Source organism: Channa argus, chromosome 12 (assembly GCF_033026475.1).
Source record: "Channa argus isolate prfri chromosome 12, Channa argus male v1.0, whole genome shotgun sequence".
In the NCBI taxonomy this organism is placed as follows: Eukaryota; Metazoa; Chordata; class Actinopteri; order Anabantiformes; family Channidae; genus Channa; species Channa argus.
In genome coordinates this window covers 4,923,629-4,945,308 of record NC_090208.1, presented here as the reverse complement: position 1 = coordinate 4,945,308, position 21,680 = coordinate 4,923,629, and the positions used below count along the sequence as shown (strand labels likewise).

Genomic DNA, 21,680 nt, shown 5'->3' with positions numbered 1-21,680 from the left:
CATACATGTTACAGTGACATCAAACCATTAGCTGTGGCCACCACAGGGTGGCTCCCTTCACTGTATTGCACAAGGACCCACCTAGTGGGGAGCATGTGATTTGATCCTGCAGACTTCTGCATGTCACCCTATGCTCTGCTCACTGAGCAACCAGGCCACTTAGTTTTCACTATGAGCAGATCAACAGGTTACATGCTTAAAATCACATGCTGTCATTATCATTCACTGAATGATGGTATCACACAAAGTTCAATAAACCCACTGAAAGAGCAAAGCATGCTAGAACACACAGTGCTGAATGTCACATTTGTTTAAGCTGGTATCAGCTTCTGCAAATCGTGCTCATACATGTCTTCAAGTTTCAAGGTGAACTGAGAAAAAACAATTTCTGATATGGGGCAGACTTTAATCATTCAAGAGGCCTTGTTGAGGCATTTTTATCAAGTTCAAATCTGAGAGCAGAGACTTAGCACAATGTTATTCCCAATATCACCACTGAGTGGCTCTAAAGTGAATCAAATAATTCCACACATAAAGGCTTTAATCTCCTTAACACCATTATGTTTGAATTTAGATTTAAACTTATTTAACATGTTTTCCTTCTCTCTTTTCTGGAGCCAAAGACCTGATTATATCTGACATTTGCAAAGGTCAAAAGCTCATACTCTCACTCCGCCCACCTCATGTTCGATCCTCCTGTTCTTTCTGTTAATCTTCATGTTTAGGTTTTTCTACTTTTTGATGTTTAAACCTCAATACTTCACTCAGCCTGGTTTATATTGTTGCTGTTTTTATGTTCAGCCTCTTTATTTCATCCAGAAACACCATGTACATATAAAAAGTGGAATTCCTTGGTTCTATTTTGAAAATATAACCCAAACTAGTAGCAGCTGTCAACGTGTTGGCTGCAGGCAGGCAAACACATGCAGGCTATTGTTCTCTGCCATGCTGTGTGCAAGAGGTTTGCAAGACGGAAACTGACTGCACCAACCTGCAAACAGAGGCTGGAGGTGTAAACCACAAATGTACACGTACAAAATGAAGTTTGCTGGTACAATGCCAACAGTGACATAAAGAGATAAACACTAAGAACAAATATAAACTCTGTTTACATGCAGCTTTTTGAATGATAGTTGGTAAGTTTAGAGATGTTTGCATGAATCTGTAGAGTATGTACATTAACTAATCTGTTCGTGTGTGTGTGACCCTGGTCCTTTTGTGTGGAGGAGACCCAGTGGAAGGGTGGTAACTCAGGAACACAGGAGCTGGGTTCAAATTGTTCTACTGTGGTGTGGATAGGAAGAGAAATGGTGTTGGATGATTTTGAAGGAAGAGTATAGTAAGAGTGTATTGGAAGTTAAGACTGTCTAATAGAATCACAAGTGTGAAACTGGAAATCAGAGGAGTAATGATAAGTGTCAGTGCATGTGCCCTGCAGGTTGGTTGTGAGATGGAGGAGAAAAGAGATTTTTGGAGCAAGTTAGATGAAGTGGTTGAGGGCACTGCCAAGTGATTAGAGTGGACTACAACTGACATGTTGGTGAAGGGAACAGAGGTGATGAGGAGGTGATGGGTAGGCTTGGTGTCAAGGAGAGTAATGTGGAAGGGCAGATGGTGAATACATATGTTAAGAAGAAGGAGGAGCACAGGGTGACCTACAAGAGTGGAGGAAGACGCACATGTGGTATGAGGAAAGAGACAGGATGAAAAGAATTGTGATAGTAAGCAAAATGAGCAAAGTAGACAAGTATACAAGGAGATGTGAAGCAAAGTGAAGACAGAGGTGAGTGAAGGCAAAGGAAAAGGGATATGATGAGATGTTCTGTATATAACGCTGAACATTAAAGAAGGAGAAGAGGACTTGTATAGTCAGGTACCAAGCTGGCAGGAAAGTGATGCAGGTTAGGGTGGTAAAATATGCAGATGGAAATGTGCTGACAAGCCAGGAGAGTGTGTTAAGAAGGTGGAGAGAGAACGTTGATGATGGTCACGGGTGCAAGGTGCTCACCTGAATCACTGGGAGCAACTTGTGGTTTAGTGCCTTGCCCATGGACACTTTGACATATAGCCAGGAGGGTGTCGTGCGTTGAACCACTGACCCTGTTGTGGAAAACTGCCTTACCATCTGAGTTACAGTCACCATGTTGGCCCTGAGATAGACTGGTGATTTGCCCAGAGTTTAACCGGCCTCTTGCCCTATGACAGCTGGATGAGGCTCCAGCTCCCGAGACCCTAAACGGTGTAAGCGGCTACAGATAATGTCTGGATTGATGGAGATGGCAGTAGAGTGGTTAAGCAGATTGTTTAACAAAATTCTGCATAGTGAAAGGATGTTCAGGGAGTAGACGTGTACTACGATTTTCAACAACAACTGAGATTTACATTGAAGAAAAGTGTGGGGCGATGCTAACTTAACCTTATAATAATAAGGCACATTCAACTAGTACAAAAATGTCCAACGAGTGTATAAAAAACATAAAGTAAAATAATGAAAATTGTAATGGTGCAAAGGTTTGCACTGCCCTTGACAAATTAAAATATAATTGAATGAATTTCGGAAGAAGAAATATTTGTACTAGCTATTGTAATTGTGCATTAAATGCTATGTTGATGAAAGGAAAATGTCTCTTTACTCTATTTTCCATTTCAAAGTTAATGCGTTCTAAAGCTTTTGCAGGTTACCAACCATTATACAGACGACTACCAAGTTGAAAAATACTGTTGCTGCTATGCAGAGACACCTCCTCCTTGATGAGGCCTTGGACCAGCTACACATGAAGGTAAGATAAGTAAACAAATGGAGGTGATGTGGGACCGACTTCAGGTGCTTGATAAACACTGTAAAAGGTATAAAGTTAGACTGACAGGTTAGAAAGAGAACACGGCTGAAGTATTATCTGGCATTATTCATCCAAATCAGGTGTGGTTTATGAAAAATAGATCCTCCTCTGACAGCATTAGCAAATTACTGCTTCTCATGTGGTTGAGTCACATATAACTGTCCCAAAAAGTGCCATCTGTTTGGATGTTGAAAAGGCATTTGATAAGGTGGAATGGGTATTTTTTTTCATCTTCTCTTTTCATCCTGTAGCACTTAGATTTGGTCCTTACTTTTCCAAATGGGTTAAGATACCATACAAGTAACAGCTAAACCCTTTGTTAATAACATTCATTAAAACATTAGCATTATCATATTAACATTATCCATATCAAATGATAAAGGGTTTAAAGTGGGTGGTAAAGAACACAGTAATTACAGACCCTCTGACATCTCTGCCTCATCTGATAAGTACTATTGAAACATCTTCAAGATTATTTGGTTGTACTATGACCCCTCCCCTTTAGCCCTTCCTGCCTGCATTTTCTCTGCAGAAGACTGTTGTTTAGCTCATACTGTGAAACCTGTATCTCTCTCAATCATTCTCTCTCTCGTAGGAACAACACTTCCAAGTTTTGCTTTATTTTTATTTTTTCCTCATTTGACAAGTAACACACATCATACATTTCATCTTTCAGTCATCCTGCTTACACTACTGAGAGTCCCATACCACACACTCAATAAATGATAGTTTTTTTCATGGTTTGATTGTTTCCCCTTCTTTGTTAAAAGCTTTGAGCCAGTTTGTGACATTATTAACTGGAAGTCAGATGAAGTCAGATGAAGTCAGAGGCCATACCACTTTCAGATTCCTAAGGGCATTAAGTACTACAAAAAATGAAAGCAAACATACATACATACATATTGGTGAAGGATGCAATTTGTTCTTCCTATTAACATTTTAAAGAAGATACTTGGATTAAATATGCCCAGTACTAGTTAGAACTTGTGACTCAGTGTTGGTGTAATTCATATATCACCATTAGGTCACTAGGTCAAATAATAATACCTGCTCACAATGACAATACTAAGATTCTAATGTTTACCAGGTGCATTGTCACAGATTAGCATGTAGCAGTAAACACATTTGTCATTAGTTTACAAGCATGAATCAAAGTATAAGTCACATTAAAAGTCAGAGGATAACCACATTTATTACAATTTATTCTGTGGGGAACCTGATTTGAAGTATGCTAACCTGCATCAAGGTAGTGGAAGAAGAGGTGGACATTGCTCTAGGTCCACATCAACAAATAAGAAAAATACACATGCAAAGCTCTGCATTTACTCCATTATCACTTTAATTTCCTTTTTACTGATTAACAGGAAAACAACAATAAAGTACAAACAGCTATTTTGTACAGCATTTTTTATACATGATTGCTATTAAAGGTGCTTCACCTCAGCATATAAACACATTAATCAATACTGTAAAATAATTTCAAAAATAAGACAAATCCCTCACTTGAAGTCAAGTGAAAGTGGAGCAGTTGTTGGTTCACCACAGCCTCATTTCTGTAACATTATGTAAGAACAACACAAAACCCATATGATGGAATTCATAGTAAACTTATAAAGACATTAATGTATAGTTTTAATACACATTACATAATACATACATCTACTGTATATTAATAATGTGCACTGTCATGAATGTCATGAATAGCTCCATGTAAAACTTATGTTCAGTGGTGAATGCCACTTTACCAGCATCATCCTCAGCCAATCCTTCTGCTGGGTTTTAGGAAACTATTTATAAGACTGAAAGAGAGAAAAAGGATGATTTTCTTCTAATATCTACTTGTTTTGCAGACCTTGGGCGTGTTTATTGATTACATATAGTAATTGATCTGTAACAGTTAGAACATGGAACAGTAGTTAAAAAGGTAAAATAAAAATTCTTTTTAGTAAATGGATTTTAATATTTTCAACATCACCCAGCTTCAAGTTAAATGATTTGGAACAACTGTGTTGGAGTGTTACAGAACCTTTAAGTGGCTTTTTGATCAGGTGATTGATTAATGAGTATTTGTGAGTGTTACCTGTGGGTCTGTGTCTATACAAAGACACCATGAGGAGAGTGGAGATGAAGTATGGACAGAACACCACCAAGTGGAGGACAGGTCTAAACCCAAGCTGGAAGGAGGTGAAGACAGAGGGTGGGGCTGCAGAGGTTGGTGGAACTGCTGGGACTGATGGTTTTTCTGTTAAGAAAAATTTGGTCAGGTCAAAATCTGGATCAGTGTAACCCCCCACTCAAAACAACTGCACCCATTCAGCCCTCTACATCTCAGCTGGGTGGTTTTTGCCAAATTTTTAGGCAAGTTAGGTATTAGTGGTTTCTGCTTGCAGCGTATGTGGATGTTTCTGTTTACCTGCTCTGTGCATCTGCTCTCTTTAGTGTTTCAGGGAGTCTAGAAAAATTACATGCACCTGACAAATCAGTGGCAGCTGGTCCCCCTACAGAAGACCTTTCCTCAATGTGTCTCTGTGACTAAGCAGCATTGTTTTCTCTTTGCTCTGAACCTTTGACCCTAAGTACTTAAAGTCCTGCACCTTCTTCACCTCTGCTCCCTGTAACCTCACTGTTCCACCTGGGTCCCTCTCATTGACACACATGTATTCTGTCTTACTGCGGCTAAGCTTCATTCCTCTGTTTTCCAGAGCAGACCTCCACCTATCTAGATTTTCCTCCACCTGCTCCCTGCTCTCACTACAAATCACAATGTCATCTGCAAACATCATAGTCCATGGAGATTCCTGTCTAACCTCATCTGTCAGCCTGTCCATCACCAGAGCAAACAAGAAGGGGATCAGAGCTGATCCTTGATGCAGACCCACCTCCACCTTGAACTCCTCTGTCACACCTACAGCACCTCACCACTGTCTTACAGCTCTCATACATGTCCTGCACCACTCTAACATACTTCTCTGCCGCTCCAGACGTCCTCATACAATACCACAGCTCCTCTCTCGGCACCCTGTCATACGCTTTTTCTAAATCTACGAAGACACAATGCAACTCCCTCTGACCTTCTCTGTACTTCTCCATCAGCATCCTCAAAGCAAATACTGCATCTGTTGTTCTCTTTCTAGGCATGAAACCATATTGCTGCTCACAAATGTTCACCTCTGCCCTTAGCCGAGCTTCCACTACTCTTTCCCACAACTTCATTGTTTGGCTCATCAGCTTTATTCCTCTGTAGTTGCCACAGCTCTGCACATCTCCCTTGTTCTTAAAAATGGGCACCAGTACACTTCTCTTCCAGTCCTCAGCATCCTCTCACTCTCCAAGATCTTGTTAAACAAACTAGTCAGAAACTCTACTGCCACCTCTCCTAGACACTTCCATACCTCCACAGGTATGTCATCAGGACCAACTGCCTTTCCACTCTTCAATTCAATACGCTACAATTTAAATTATTTTTTTCAACTCATAAATCTACACTCAGTACCCCATAATGACAAAGTGGAAACAGAATATTAGAAATGTCTATACATTTATTTAACGGGAAAAGAAATTATTAAAAAATGTTTAAAAAGTGAAATTTCCCATGTACATTAGTATTCAGCGCTTTGCTGAATACTGAATAATTGCTGAATGATTTTGTAACGACTCTTGAAATTTAGCTCAGCTGCCTCCCATTTCCCTTGATCGTTCTTGAGATGTTTTTACACCTTGACTGGAGTCCACCTGCTATAAATCAAGATGATTGGACATGATTTGGAAAGTTCAAACATCTCTCTATAGAAGGCCTGCTGACAATGCTCACTGTACTGTAACAAAAACCTTGAGGTCAGCGAGACTGCCTGCAGAGCTCAGAGACAAGATTATTGAAAGGCACAGATTTGAGAAAGTCTAAAAGAAATTGGCAACACAGTGGCCTCCATAATTCTCATATGGAAGAAGTTTGGCACAATCAGGACACTTCCAAGAGCTGGTTGCTCGGCCAAACTGAGCAATCAGGGGAGAAGAGCCTTAGGATAGGTGACCGAGTATCTGATGGTTACTCTGACTTAAATCCAGAGTTCCTTTGTCGAGGTGGGACAAAGTTCATGAAGGACAACCAATACTGCAGCCCTCCTCTGATCTGGGCTTTATAGTAGATTGGCATTATACTTTTTGGCCTCACAACTAAACATTATGTGTGGAGGAAACTAGGCACCGCTCATCAACTGCACATTACCATCCCTACAGTGAAGCATGGTGGTGGCAGCATCATGCTGTGGGGTTGTTTTTTAGCAGCAAGGAGTGGGAGACTGGTCAGGGTTAAGGGAAAGATGAATGGAATAAAAAGTACAGAGATATCCTCAATGAAGACCTAGTCCACAGTGCTCAGGACCTCAGACTGGATTGAAGGTTTATATTGGAATATGACAACAATCCTAAGCACAGCCAAGACAACACAGGAGTGGCTTAGGGAAAACTCTGTCAATGTCCTAGAGTGGCCCAGCCACAGCCCTGATTTGAACCATATTGAACATCTCTGGAAAGACCTGCAAATTGTGTCCACCAACGGTCCCCTTCCATCCTGACTGAGCTTGAGAGGATTTTTAAAGAAGAATGGCAGAAAATCCTCCAATCCAGGTGTATAAAGCTTTTTGTGTCATATCTAAGAAGACTCATGGTTGTAATTGCTGTCAAAGGTGCTTTAACAAAGTAGTGAACCATGGGTCTGAATCCATACATGTGATATTTCAGTTGTTTGTTTTAAATAAAATTAAAGACATTTCTACTCTCTGTTTTCACTTTATCATAATGGGGAACTGAATGTAGATTAATGAGAAAAAAATTATCAGGCTGCAACATAACAAAACTTAAAAAAGCAAAGGGGGTCTTTCCTATTGCGCTGTATGATAGATGGAAAAGGTGGATAAAATTAATGAAGCTCCTGACCTGTGACGTAGATCCAGCTGGGTGGAGACTCTCCATGACTGCTGATGTGACACTTGTAGAGGCCTTCATCAGACTTGGTAACATGGTGGATGGTCATGTGACCTGTAGGCTCAGTCCCAATAAAGACATCATCTTTAAAGAATTTAGCTGGGAGCTTGGAGGGAGGCCTCTTTGTTTGACAGCGCAGAGAGACATTATGTCCCTCCATCACAGGGAGGACAGGACTCTGCAGGATCACTGCTCCACCTCAACACAGAGACAAACTACAGCATTTCATCCATTTCCACACAGCTTCATCAACACTAACTCCACAGTCTGATCTTACCAGTGACAGTGATGGTGATGCTGTTACTGGTTGATCCCTCTCTGGACTCACACCAGTAAACTCCACTCTCCAGTGGGTCCATGTAACTGATGTTACAGGCTGAACCACCTACTTTTCCCCAACCGTCTCCACACTGAGACATCTGTTGTCTGGTTGTGGTCCGCCTCACTGTCCAACCAGCAGAGCTGTCATCCTCCTCACAGCTCAGAGAGACAAAATCATCTTCAAACAGCTGAGAGAAGCTGGGAATCATAGTCAGACGAGCTGTGGGGGGAAATTGGAGGATACAAAGCATATACATGCATTTGGTGGACTTTACAAAATGTCAAGAAATATGTTGGAAAATGAGCTTCATTTTGAGTGTAATGCTGTATGTTTGTTCTGAGGCATGAAGTTTAGGCTACACTTGTCTGAGAATCATCATGTTTTCAAGTTTCCTTAGTTAATACAAGGAAATCAGTGAGTTTTCTGTATGTCCAATGGTACAAAACAAAAACTGTCAATAGCTAATTTGGCATATTTAATGTTTCAAAATGTAAATATAGGTTAAAAATTAGGCCAAGTTAAAGCCCACAGTGCAATGTTGCGGAACTAACACAGCACAAAAGTAAAGACATTTACCAATTAATATTTAATAATTTCTTTAAAGTTTAATTAATTTGTCGCTATCTGAGATAAAAATGGCATCATGGTTTGGATAACATAATTTAATTCTCAATTTTAAATAGGCCATTTGAAGATTTACTGAATATAATAATAAATATCAATTTACTTGTTTCATTTTCAACATAATGTTTTGGAAAATGTTACATTAAACGTTTTTACTTGTGTGACCAACTTCTACAGGAAACAGGAAACGTCGTGCTGCTGTTGATACAGAGTCACACTGTGAGCTACAAGTTGAACATCGTTTATAGCCTATTTATTCACATTTTGGAAAACTAAGTCCACTCAATTAGCTATCGACAATTCTGTTTGATTTTAGACTTTCAGAGGGTAATAACTCAAAGTCATAATTATGAGATCCATATCTCAAAATCACGAGATCCATCAATCAGTGAGTTTAACAGTGTGATATAAGGTCACTAACCTTGGTTTGTTGTGCAGCACAGCAGTGAGGTCACAGCTAAAGAGAAATGACACAAATGTTCGTTTGAGATTTTACATAAAATAAGACAGTGTGAACACAGTGACACAGCAAAGAAGCAAAGAAGTATTTTATAAAGCAAAAAGTCCTAAGAGGGAGGTGGATGGGGTGGTAGGATGATACAAGAGAGAGGACCTTCACACAGTTGACCGGGCATCAACTCCAGCGTGAGATGTTGTGCACTTAAATGATAATTGTTGCACGTTACCTTCAATTCAATTCAACTTTATTTATATAGCGCCAATTTACAACAAAGTCATCTCAACTACACAAGTTTGTGGAGGCAACCCAACAATTCCCCCTTGAACAAGCCCTGGGCAACAATAGAGAGGAAAAACTCCATTTAATGGAAGAAACCTCCAGCAGAACCAGGCTCAGGGTGGGCAGCCATCTGCCTTGACTGGTTGGGGTGAGTGGAAAGTGAAGAGAGAAAAAAAAAGCAACAAAACATCGGGCAGGTTGGTAGGACCAGTAGCTGCACACTAGATAACACACAGCTCTAAAGCCAGGGACACCTGCAGAAAGGGACAGAGAGAGAGACAGAGGGGGAGAAGCACAACTACGGGAGAGAGAAGACACAAAATTAACAGCATACAGTGATGACAAATAAATGTATAGAGAGAAAGAGGAGGGGAGCTCATTGCACTTGCAGGAGTCCCAACACTCTAAACCTATAGCATCTTAAGTAGGAGCTAGTTCAGGCTGACTGAGCAGTTTTAACTATAAGCTTTATCAAAAAGGAAGGTTTTAAGCCTAGTTTTCAAAGTAGAGAGGGTGTCTGCCCCCGAATCTTCATGCTGATTATAGTAAGGAAATATGTGTCATGTTGTACCTGCATGTTGGTATTTACCATTTAGATTTTATGTTTTGTTAACTTGATGTTACCCTGAACTTGTTTTCCCTAACCCAGTAGTGTGTGTCCACTGTGATGCCCAAAGCATGTGATGCACTGGGTTACAGGAAGCTAGTTCAGACATCCCACTCCACAAAACATTTTACAGCTCCTCTGACAGGATCCAGGGCAATACTACTATCCTATAGGTCCTTTTCAATGTTACAACAATGGTTGTAACATTGTAACATGTAACAAAACACATTTTTTTTAAGCACAGAAACAATGGCCAAGGCAAATTTGCATGTTAAAAAACTGCAATAACTGCCTGCTTCTCTCACACCAGCTTGATGGAGTTGATTGTGATCCATCTGGCCAAGACATAACCAAGACTATTCCAGCAGCTATTTTTTTCTCAGATAGTTCTTACACAACCAGGGAGAATGGTTGGGGTCATTGTCTTGCTGCAAAATGAAGTTATCCCCAATAAGTCGTTGCGCAGAGGGAATGATATGACATGCAGTGTTAGGCAGGTATCTATCATCTCTTCATGAGCTCTGTGTTCTTTGATTGGATTCATCTTAAATCCACTGTTCGTTCATATAGGCCCAGTACAACTTTTTCTTCTGATTTGTCAAGTACGTTTTATTTTCTTTGGCAACTCTGCCCATGAGACCAGCTGAGCTGTCTCCTACGTACAGTGTCTGTTCACACTGCTTTCTCTCTTATTTATTCAATGATGCAGCCAATTTAGGAGCAGTGAGACATTTCTTGGATATATCTCATAGAGAATTGACTTCTTTTCTCAAGACGTATTGACTGATGATTTTCTAATGATTGTTGTTTTCGTTTGGTCGTTTTTAGTTGTACTTTACTCTGAAAATGACAGGTCACTTTAACAATGGAAGAAAAGCTAAATATAAACTTATGTTATTGGTTTAATGAACAATTAACTGAGTTTCTGGTAAAACTGATCAGTGTTATATTATTGCGAAACTTCAGACATAAACACACTGAGTGTACTTACAAAGCAGCCACAGTAGAGTTGTTTCCTTCATCCTTCTATTTCACATCAAGTTAAACAGTCCACTGTGGTTGGAGCCGTCAATGTTGTGGTTCTGCAGATGCAATTTTAAAAAAATCCTTTGTTCAGTTGCAATGATGCAGAAAAACTAAGTGAATTGAATCAGAAACAAATTCCAGGAATTTAAAAGCAAAGCAACTACATCAGAATCTAAACGTGGCCGTGTGATGCCTTCTCTAACAGTCAACTTACACTGAATAGCACAGGTGTGGGTTGCTCAGTCTTCCGGTTAACATTTCTTTGTCAGTCTGTTGCTTTTCGAGCTGAACTGTGCTTAGAAAAAGATTTAAATGCTCTGTGTATCTATCAGTAAGCTAGACAGCAGTTTCACCATTTTCAGACTTTGGATAGGTGAGAATCTTATGTCCAGTGTTCAGAATGATTGAACTTTATCTATGTGTATCTGTACAAGTCTCTCACAATGAGAAGTATTTCTCAATTTATTATTCTACGCTTGGTTCAAGAGGCGCACATGGTAAAGATGCTCTATTCATGGTAATGTGGTTTTGTATGAACACTAGCCTGAGAGATTTTGGCTGGAAAACATGTTTTCATTTCAAAAGTTGTATGTCCTTTTATTTTTTGTAGTTTTCATGGTGTCTAATGAGAAGAGAGAGAGTGAGGTGCTCTGTCAATGTAACATTTGGCATTTTTACTACTTGAAATGTGGATTGAGTTCACAGTGAAACCCATGAAAGAGGAACCACAAGTTCGGCAAACATTTAGTTTGACATTGAGCACATAACACTTTTATTATGAACACACAATAACAGAAAACCTTTTTAATATAATGTCATTTTACACACAGCAAACTACAAAAACACACATAGAATAAAATGACAAGCTGAGCAGTAACACGAAGCAGCCAGCAGGTGGCAGGACATCATGACCAGAGTATGGGATCAGTAATGAAAACATGAAGCAGGAAGAGTCTTTTTATTACAGGACGTCTTATATTCGACTTTTTCACACACTCCTGGAATGAACAAACTAATCTCACATGATTATATGAAAAGATAAAGTGAGATGTCACTGTGCTAAAAAATGAACATTTAAAATTTTGTCAGACGTCACTCTGACACTTTATACGGGACTGATCTTGTTATGATCAATCCTGTTACAAACCCTACATAATATTTGTGCCCAGACTTTTTTTTTTTCTTTCAAACTGTGACTGTCTGGTTAAACTGCACTGCTTTAACCTGGAGCTTCATGTTGTATTAAATTATTTTAGTCTATTAAAATAACAAATATTCTTCTCTCACTTGGCCACAATAACTCCACAGATGAAACAACCATCTAAGCCACAGGAGTTTAGAGTTGATTCCTGCAGCATTAGAAGCACATCCACCAAATGTAAAACACATCTGAACTGTCTTCACAATCACGCAGCCTGTTTATGTAGAACAGAATCACACAGCAGCTGTATAAACCGATGGATTCAGACATTTTGTTTCCATCTTCCTGGGTGTTGTTTGGGTTTTGTTTCCTTTTGGTTTTATTCTTTATATTATTTTTTCCTTTCATACACTCAACACACCACTGATGTCAGTGACTTAAATAGTTATTTACCGTGTGTTAAGTTTAAGAAAAGTTTAAAAGTCCTGTGTGGTCGTCTCTTCATTGTCTTTTGTCATCGCCTCGATCCAGCACCTGCCATCTCCTGCTGACACCTTTTGTTTTTTTTGTTCAGACTTTTTTGTTTGACTAAAGCTGGACAGAGGCGACACAAACAGTCCCAAAGAAAATGTCCCCAAAGCAGCTGAGAGACTTCAGATCAGTAACTTCACTGGAGATGAAGATATTTGAGAAACTGATCAGGACTCAGCTGCTCTGAAACACCTTGACACAGGGTAACACAGTAGTAGATGATACAAATGTAACTTTATTCAACTGAGCATCATCTTAAAAAAAAGTATTTATCCTATTTTTTATATAGAAGTTTATATTTGTATTTAATAGAACTAATCACTTATTTTATGTCTTACAATGCTTTTTAAATTGTGATGCCCATGTTGTCAGATGGACTGTAGACTGTTTTTTCTTTTAGACCAACACTGAGCAGAGATTTTACACAGATTTTGGGAAAAATTCAGCCTGTTTTCATTCCCAAGACGTCTATGTGTTGCAGTATTGTTCTACATTTTTATCAAAACTGTGTTTATTTTACAATGGAGATCTTTGCAGCAAAAGAGCATAGAAAATATGATTTACTACAATTCGAACTTCATTACAGCTGAAATGAAACAAAAACAGGCTTGTTCTTGTCCTGTTTTGTTAAAATGATCACACAGACTTGTTCTTACACAATCACTTTCTTATATGGAACATTTCCAAAACTAAAGACATGTTGATGCAGGGAGTGGTAGCAAACAGCAAAGAGACGTAGTTATTATATATTTATACTGATCAGAAACTGAGCTTAAGAGTTTTTCAGCTGCTACTTTAAGTCAGTTATTAAAATATGGTAGTTTTATTTGTATCTTGGCCACACACTGAGCTGGCTGATCGTAAATGGTTTTACAAAAAGTTAACAACCAAAATCTGAACTCCAGATGTGTGTCTGAGTCCAGGATCCAGATCAAACTGTTCAGTCATGACCTGTGAGGGAAACTAAAGCAGTGAAGGCGACAACATTGGCTCTGTAGTTTGACTGCTCAGCAAAAATAGTAGTTTAAAAAAAATTGCTTCAAATAACATGTTCACATCAAGAGAAATTCCCTGCATCCCATCACTTTCACTTTTGATTTCTATGAGAGCAACTGAACTTGGCACAGAGTCTTTGTCCTGAGGCATCAGGAAACTTGTAGGGTGAATGGAGAAATACAGTAGATATTCTTACTGTTTATCAGCTTTTTCTCTCTGTGTGTGTTTTGCCTGGATTTCCTATTCAAAACAGTGTCATCATCAGGTTACAGGAGCAGCAGGTTTTATTCTGCTGCAGCTGCTCACACAGATCTGAGAGATTCAGTGAACAGATTAAAACCTCTTTTCAACAAGTCATAAAACTCCAGATTCTAGTCTTGTTTATGTTTGATAAAAAATACAGTCAGTTTTTTAAAACAAGTGTTGACAGTGAGAAAAAACACATGTTGACGAGGCCTTAAACAGCCTTAGATTCTCAAAGAACTTGTCTTGCTCAGGACACTGACTCATTTAAAGCGTGGACATTTCTTACTTTGTCCTCTGTGAAATGCTCCTGTCTTCAGTTAACACACTACAAACTCTGCAGGACTGTTCACATGAGGCAGAAGAAAAACCACCAGGTGGAAACTTAAACACCTCAGCAGCTTCTTAAATCAAATGAACAGGGAATAAATGTGAGTCTGTCCAAACATTCAAGGTAAAGTCTGGTTTTCATTGTTACAAGTGTAACAGTCAGAGATTCTGAGCTGCTCAAGTTCAGTTTCTTCCTCAGCTTTTCTCACTTTTCCTTCTTCCTTCATTTGAGTTTTCTGTGAGTCCTAAGTTCTTTATAGATCAGAAAACAAACAGCAAACACTGACAGACCGACATTAACATCTGTGTCTCCTCCATCCTCAGTTTGTCCAGCTGCATCTGCTGTCGGAACAGAACCAGATGTGAAGTTTTTCTCTTCAAACTCCTGCTCTGAGAAATCCACTCATGTCTCCACTGGGGGTTCCACCTCGTCCTCCTCCTCCTCCTCTTTCTCCTTCTTCTCTTCTTCCTTCAGTTTCTTTGAAGGTTCAGGATTTAAATCTTGAAGCTCATGATCAGCTGCTTCATCAACAGGAGGTTGGTGATTCTGCTGACTGGGTCTTCTGTACATCTTAAATCTAACACCAAAAACAACAACAACAAGAAATGCTATACCAACTAACAGACCCACTCTCAGTCTACCTTGTCCACCCTTGTCTCCTCTATCCTCAGTGTGTCTCGCTGCATACCCTGTGAGAAGAGAATGAGATGTGAGGTGTCAGGTAGGTGATGAATCCATTTCCTCTTCAAACTCCTGTCAGACATTATCTACTGCACTTTGATCCCATCACTCATAGCAGCTGTTTGCTACAAAGTCTCATCAGCAACATCTTTAGAAAACACAAACATCTGATCTGTGATGGTTCACTCTCACATCAACAACCAGGAAGCAGCTTCACCTCTGATCCACACACACACACACACACACACACACACACACACACTCACCTGAGTCTTTGATTATCAGGTTTGTGGTGTTGAGGAACTGAGGTTTGCTTCCTTTGTTTCCAACATAACACTCATATGTTCCAGTGTCATTGATGGTGATGTTCTTTAGAATCACAGAAACGTCTCCGTCCTTCATCTGTGGATCTCTCAGCTCCAATCGACCTTCAAAAGATGGATGCTGTAAGTCTTTTTGTATCTGATTGTCTTTGAACAAGAAAACGCTGCCCTCTGACTTCAGGTCTGGTCTTATCCACCTTAAGATCACAGTGTCAATGTCAACATCTCTGGGACCTTGACACTGAAGAGTGACATTCTCTCCAGGCTTTGCGTTTATCTCTACCAGAGAAAAACAGAAAGTAAATATCATTGAAAATATTTTACTTTAATCAATTTATATTCAAACAACTCTACAGACTAAACACTGAATAGTGTTTAAATATTTGCGATTCTAAATGTGAAATTAAACTTACAAGATTAAGGCTGCAATTTTTACACAGGCACACACACACACACACAATACAGGACATACTTAGGAGCAGAAACATCCCCAATACTGATCCACAGTTTAAATTAATCTCCATCAACTACATAATTTCCTCCTGTGTGATTAAAAACTACAGTCAGCTGTTTAAAACAACTGTTGACAGTAAGAAAAATACAGAAAAAAAAAAACACATGATGAGGAAGAGTAACATTATACAACAGCAAATATTAGAAATAATTAATACAACGCTTAACTAACCATCCACTGTGGATACAGACCGCTGTCAATCATATCCTGGCAACATGAAATGTCCCACTCAGCCTTCAGAGAAAGACCTCACACCACACAATTCTTATCTTCCTTCCCCTGAAAATCTGCTGTAACTTTTCTAGAAAAGTAGAACCTATGGTGTCAGGTGAGTGACGTTAAAACCTTAGATGATCTGCGGGAGTTTAAACATCGGCTCCCTGACAAAATTGTGATTTAATTTAAATTCAACTTTATTTATATAGCGCCAATTCACCACAAAGTCATCTCAGGGCACTTTACAGAATAAAGTCAAGATTATAAAGATGTATAAAGAGAAACCAACAATTCCCACTGGAGCAAGCTATAGGCAACAGTGGAGAGGAAAAACTCCCTTTAACGGAAGAAACCCCGAGCAGAACCAGGCTCAGGGTGAACGACCATCTGCTTTGACCGGTTGAGGTGAGTGGAAAGTGGAGACAGAAAAGAACAGAACAACAAAAAGCAACAACAAAACATCAGGCAGGTTGGTAGGACCAGTAGCTGCACGCTGGAAGACACACAGCTTCAAAGCCGGGGGACACCTGCAGAAAGGGACAGAGAGAGGGGGACAGAGAACGACAAAGACAACTACGGGAGAAAACAGACAGAGTTAATGTCATACAGTGGTGACAATTGTGGGGTGAGAGGAGAGAGGGACAAGAAGAGGAAAGGAGCTCAGTGCATCGGGGGGGTGGGTCCCCCAGCAGTCTAAGCCTTTAGCACCATAATTGTAACTAACTATAAGCTTTATTAAAGAGGAAGGTTTTAAGCCTAGACTTAAAAGTAGAGAGGGTGTCTGCTTCCCGAATCTGAACTGGGAGCTGGTTCCACAGCAGAGGAGCTTGATAGCTAAAGGCTCTACCTCCCATTCTACCTTTGGAAATTCTGGGAACCACAAGTAGGCCGGCATTCTGAGAGCGAAGTGGTCTACTGGGATGATATGGAGCTATGAGGTCTTCTATATATGATGGAGCCTGACCATTCAGAGCTTTATATGTAAGAAGCAGGGTTTTAAATTCTATTCTACATTTAATGGGAAGCCAATGGAGAGAAGCTAGTGAAGGTGAAATATGATCTCTCTTGCTAGTTCCAGTCAGCACTCTTGCTGCAGCATTTTGGATTAATTGCAGGCTCTTTAGGGAGTTACTGGGACATCCTGAAAGTAGGGAATTACAGTAGTCCAACCTAGAGGTAACAAATGCATGGACCAGTTTTTCTGCATCCCTTTGAGACAGGATGCTCCTAATTTTGGCAATGTTCTGTAGGTGGAAGAAGGCTGTTCTAGAGATTTGTTTTATATGTGAGGTAAAGGACAAATCCTGGTCAAAAATAACTCCAAGGTTCCTTGCAGTAGTACTGGAGGCCAGACTTATGCCATCTAGTGTAACAATATGGTTGGACATCATATCTCTGAGATTTTTGGGCCCAAATACTTTGACTTCAGTTTTGTCTGAGTTTAAAAGTAAAAAATTGTGGGACATCCAGGCCTTTATGTCTTGTAGGCTTGAAGCTTTATTAACTGATTATTTTCATCTGGTTCCATAGATAAATATAGTGTTTATAGTGTTTTCTAATTATGTTGCCTAAAGGAGACATATATAAAGTAAAAAGTATTGGTCCTAAAACAGAGCCTTGTGGAACTCCATAGCTAACCTTTGTGTGCATGGAGGATTCATCATTAACATGAACAAATTGAAATCTATCAGACAGATAAGATTTAAACCAACCTAGTGCAGTTCCTGTAATTCCAATTTCATGTTCCAGTCTCTGTAATAAAATGTTATGATCAATGGTATCAAATGCAGCACTAAGATCTAACAGAACAAGTATAGAGATGAGTCCATTATCTGAGGCCATGAGAAGATCGTTGGTGACTTTTACCAGTGCTGTTTCTGTACTATGATGAACTCTAAATCCTGACTGAAAGTCTTCATACAAATTATTCCTATGAAGGTGATCACATAATTGTTTTGCAACTACTTTTTCAATTATTTTAGAAATAAAGGGGAGATTAGATATTGGTCTGTAATTGGCTAAAACACCTGGGTCAAGACAGGGTTTTTTAAGTAATGGTTTAATTACAGCTACCTTATAGGCCTGTGGTACATAGCCTGTTTCTAAAGATAGATTGATGATATCTAATATGAACATATCTATTAAGGGTAAAGCTTCCTTGAGCAGCTTAGTTGGAATAGGGTCTAGCAGACAGGTTGTTGGTTTAGATGAGGTAATAATTGAAGTTAGCTCAGAGAGATCTATGGGTAAAAAGCAGTCTAACAGGGATTTGGGGCCTTATCCATGATTCTAGCACTGCTCTACATGGAGATCTATCTGTAATATTTGGGGGGAGGATCTGGTGAATTCTTTCTCTAATAGCTACATTTTTATTCATAAAGAAAGTCATGAAGTCATTGCTGCTCAAAGTTAAGGGAAAACTAGGCTCAACAGAACTATGGCTCTTAGTCAGCCTGGCTACAGTGCTGAACAGAAACCGGGGGTTGTTCTTGTTTTCTTCTATTAATGATGAATAATATGCTGTTCTGGCATCACTGAGAGCTTTTTTGTACATTTTACACTATTTTTCCAGGCTAAATGAGATTCTTCTAAATTTCTGAAACGCCACTTCCTTTCTAACTTTCGTGTTTCCTGTTTTAAGTTGCGTGTTTGTGAACTATACCATGGAGATCACCTCTGCTGGTTTACTGCCTTCTTTTTCAGAGGGGCAACACTATCGAGTATTGTAAGTAGTGAGGCTGCAGAATTGTCAACAAGATAATCTACTTGTGCAGGAGTAACATTAAGGAGACTACTTTCCATGGTATTAACATATGGTGAAGCAAATGATGAAAGAATAATTTCTTTAAATTTGTTGACAGCTTTTTTACTTAAGCATCTGCTATAGTGGAATTTTTCCCTAACTGCTGTATAGTCCGTTATTGTAAATTCAAATGTTATTAGAAAATGGTCAGACAGAAGAGAGTTGTGAGGAAATATGGTTAAATTATCCGCTTCAATTCCATACGTAAGGACAAGGTCTAACATGTGACTAAAACAGTGAGTGGGTTTATTTACTTTTTGGGAAAAACCAGTTGAATCTAATAATGAATTAAACACAGTTACTGTCAGCATCTACATGAATGTTAAAGTCACCCACTATAATGACTTTATCTGTACTAAGCACTAAATCAGATAGAAGATCAGAAAATTCAATCAAAAACTCTGAATAAGGGACTGGAGGACGGTACACGATAACAAATAATAGTGGTTTTTGAGTTTTCCAGTTTGGGTGTGAAAGGCTAAGAGTAAGACTCTCAAATGAGTTATAACTATGTTTAGGTCTAAGATTTATTGATAAGCTACAATGGAACTTTGCTGCAACTCCTCCACCTCAGTCTGTGCTTCTAGGAACATGATAATTAATATGACTCATTTAAACTGACATATTCTTCCTGCAGCAACCAAGTCTCAGTGAGACAGAATAAATCGAATTGATGATTGTTTATTAAGTCATTTACTAACAGAGATTTAGAAGAGAGAGATCTGATATTTAATAATCCACATTTAATAGTTTTGGGGTTTTGTTCTGTAAGAGGAGTAGTCTTAATTTTTATTAGGTTATTATGATTAACTCCTCTTGTTGTCATATTTACTTTATGTAATTTAGGTCGGGGAACAGACACAGTCTCTATAGGTATGTGGGAGTTGTGGGGGGGTGACGGTTGTAAGGACACTGGAGAGAGACGTGTAGGACTGGATCTCTGCATCCTAGGCTCAACTCTGGATTGTCATACTTTTGGTTGTCTAATAAAACCAGCCATATTTCTGGATAAGAAAGCTGCAGCATCTAAAGTAGGATGGATGCCATCTCTCCTAAATCAGCCCAAAAACGTTTCCAATTGTCTATGTAGCCCACATCGTTTGCTGGACACCACCTAGACAGCCAGCGGTTGAATGACGACATGCGGGTGTACATGTCGTCACTGGTCAGATTTGGCAGGGGACCAGAGAAAATTACGGAGTCCGACATTGTTTTTGCAAAGTTACACACCGATTCAACATTCATTTTAGCGACCTCCGATTTACGTAATCGGGCGTCATTAACTCCCACGTGAATAATAATATTACTATATTTACGTTTATCCTTAGCCAGGAGTTTCAAATATGATTCAACGTCGCCCGCTCTGGCCCCAGGAAGACATTTGACTACGGCCGCTGGAGTCTCTAACTTCACGTTTCTGACTATGGAGCTGCCAATTACCAGAGTTGGTTTCTCAGCGTCTGTGTCGCTGAGTGGGGAAAATCGATTAGAAACATGAACCGACTGGTGGTGAACCTCGGGCGTCTGTTTAGCATTAGATCTCTTACGAACCGTCACCCAGCCGGACTGGCTTCCCGGCTGCTCGGGAACTGCCGGGGGACAGCTAGCAGGGGCTACGCTAGGTCGGCCCGCACCAGCTACCGGGGCCTGACTAGCGGAGTTGTTTTCCATGGTGCGGAGCCGTGCTTCCAATTCCGTGAGCCTCGACTCCAAAGCTGCAAAAACCTTACACTTATTACATAAACCATTATCACTAAAGGAGGCAGAGGAAAAACTGAACATGAGACACACCGAGCAAGTGAGAGAAGGAGAGACAGAGGGAGACAGAGAAGCCATTGCTAGCGGACATTTAAAGTTCGTTTTTTTTTTTTGCTCCTTTTTAGTAAGTAGTTCTATAAGTCCTCCCACAACCAGCTTACCTTCAGAGCCAGAACATTTCAGGAAACATGTGATCAGACACACAAATACGATCCATTTTGAAGCACACATCATTTCTTCTTTTTCTTCTACTATTTAATGACTGTTACATTCAGAACAAACTCCTTTTGCTGAAGAAGGCTGAGGTGTATTTGAAAACCAGTTTCATTTTCTGTTTACACGTCATAAAACTGTGGGAGGGCAGGTCATGTGATTACAGTGAAGTATAGGCAGCTTATCTGAAAAGAGAAGCAGCAGCAGTATGAATCAGGAAGAAACAACAGAATATAATTTATGCATCATTACTGCAGTGACACAGTAGCTATTCAAATATTCAGCCCTCTATCAGAGAGTATGACGATGCAGTGAAGATCACGTCTCTTCAGTTAAGCAGCTGATGCTCCTCAACCTTCTTCTTCATCAAGTCTCACAATCTGGATTCTTACTCACTTCCTCACTATGTGAAGTCATGTTGTATGAGACACAGTCCAGGTCAAAAATGAGGTAAAAAAAAGAAAGTTGTACACATACATACAATTTCACAATCACACTAAATTAACACACCGATTGTTGAAGTGAACTACAGAGGTGATCACCTCATTAACAATCTCTGATCTCTGCACAAAGTAACACAAAGTAGCTAAGCAGCAAAGAAAACCCTGCAAATGCCTGATCAAACATGTTTCATTACTGACAGCAGAACAATCAGATCACTGCGCTGTTGAGTCTCAGGTTACAGAGTGAAAATGCTTCAGTCCACTGTAGAGTTGTGTTTTATTGAACATGAACATTAATCTAGACATAAAACTTTCATATACATTCAGCTGCTCTGCTGTGAGGGAA

The 21,680-nt window shown here is 39.6% G+C and overlaps 2 protein-coding genes across 6 annotated transcripts in view; both read right to left on the bottom strand.

The window, feature by feature from the left end:
- The window catches only part of LOC137137841 (Fc receptor-like protein 5), a 38,710-nt gene extending 27,346 nt beyond the window's left edge, over positions 1-11,364 (bottom strand). Inside the window, exons 1-6 of one of the 2 annotated variants that reach the window (XM_067524595.1) lie at positions 11,107-11,364; positions 9,191-9,226; positions 8,101-8,364; positions 7,776-8,021; positions 4,921-5,082; positions 4,373-4,639 (exon numbers count right to left, since the gene is read on the bottom strand). In XM_067524595.1, coding sequence (XP_067380696.1) covers positions 4,632-4,639; positions 4,921-5,082; positions 7,776-8,021; positions 8,101-8,364; positions 9,191-9,226; positions 11,107-11,137 — 747 coding nt within the window. In that variant the 5' untranslated portion in view covers positions 11,138-11,364 and the 3' untranslated portion in view covers positions 4,373-4,631. Of the gene's footprint in view, positions 1-4,372; positions 4,640-4,920; positions 5,083-7,775; positions 8,022-8,100; positions 8,365-9,190; positions 9,227-11,106 lie in introns of those variants that run through there. The other variant, XM_067524593.1, reaches the window with a different exon arrangement.
- A 913-nt stretch (positions 11,365-12,277) lies between these two features.
- On the bottom strand, positions 12,278-21,017 carry LOC137138207 (sodium channel regulatory subunit beta-3-like). Of its 4 annotated transcripts, XR_010915909.1 has the most exons (4): positions 16,073-20,832; positions 15,585-15,666; positions 15,331-15,492; positions 12,278-15,072 (listed from the first exon to the last, which is right to left on the bottom strand). XR_010915909.1 is itself a non-coding variant. In XM_067525239.1 (3 exons), the coding sequence occupies exons 1-3, from the start codon at positions 20,910-20,912 to the stop codon at positions 14,786-14,788; spliced, it is 522 nt and encodes a 173-aa protein (XP_067381340.1). In that variant the 5' UTR covers positions 20,913-21,017; the 3' UTR covers positions 12,278-14,785. The 4 variants fall into 4 exon arrangements, 2 of the variants coding, with proteins under 2 accessions (XP_067381340.1, XP_067381339.1); XR_010915908.1 differs by having other exon boundaries at positions 15,331-15,666; XM_067525239.1 differs by lacking the exons at positions 15,585-15,666; positions 16,073-20,832 and adding an exon at positions 20,840-21,017.
- Positions 21,018-21,680: the final 663 nt, after the last annotated feature.

What these genes read in the sequence shown, in the direction of transcription:
- LOC137138207 (XM_067525238.1), bottom strand. Translation starts at nt 20,912, where the DNA reads ATGATGTGTGCTTCAAAATGGATCGTATTTGTGTGTCTGATCACATGT. An exon ending in GAAATGTTCTGGCTCTGAAG is followed by an intron (nt 15,667 to 20,839) that starts GTAAGCTGGTTG and finishes TTTCTCTGGTAG; the next exon opens with AGATAAACGCAAAGCCTGGA. An exon ending in CCTGATAATCAAAGACTCAG is followed by an intron (nt 15,073 to 15,330) that starts GTGAGTGTGTGT and finishes CTCTTCTCACAG; the next exon opens with GGTATGCAGCGAGACACACT.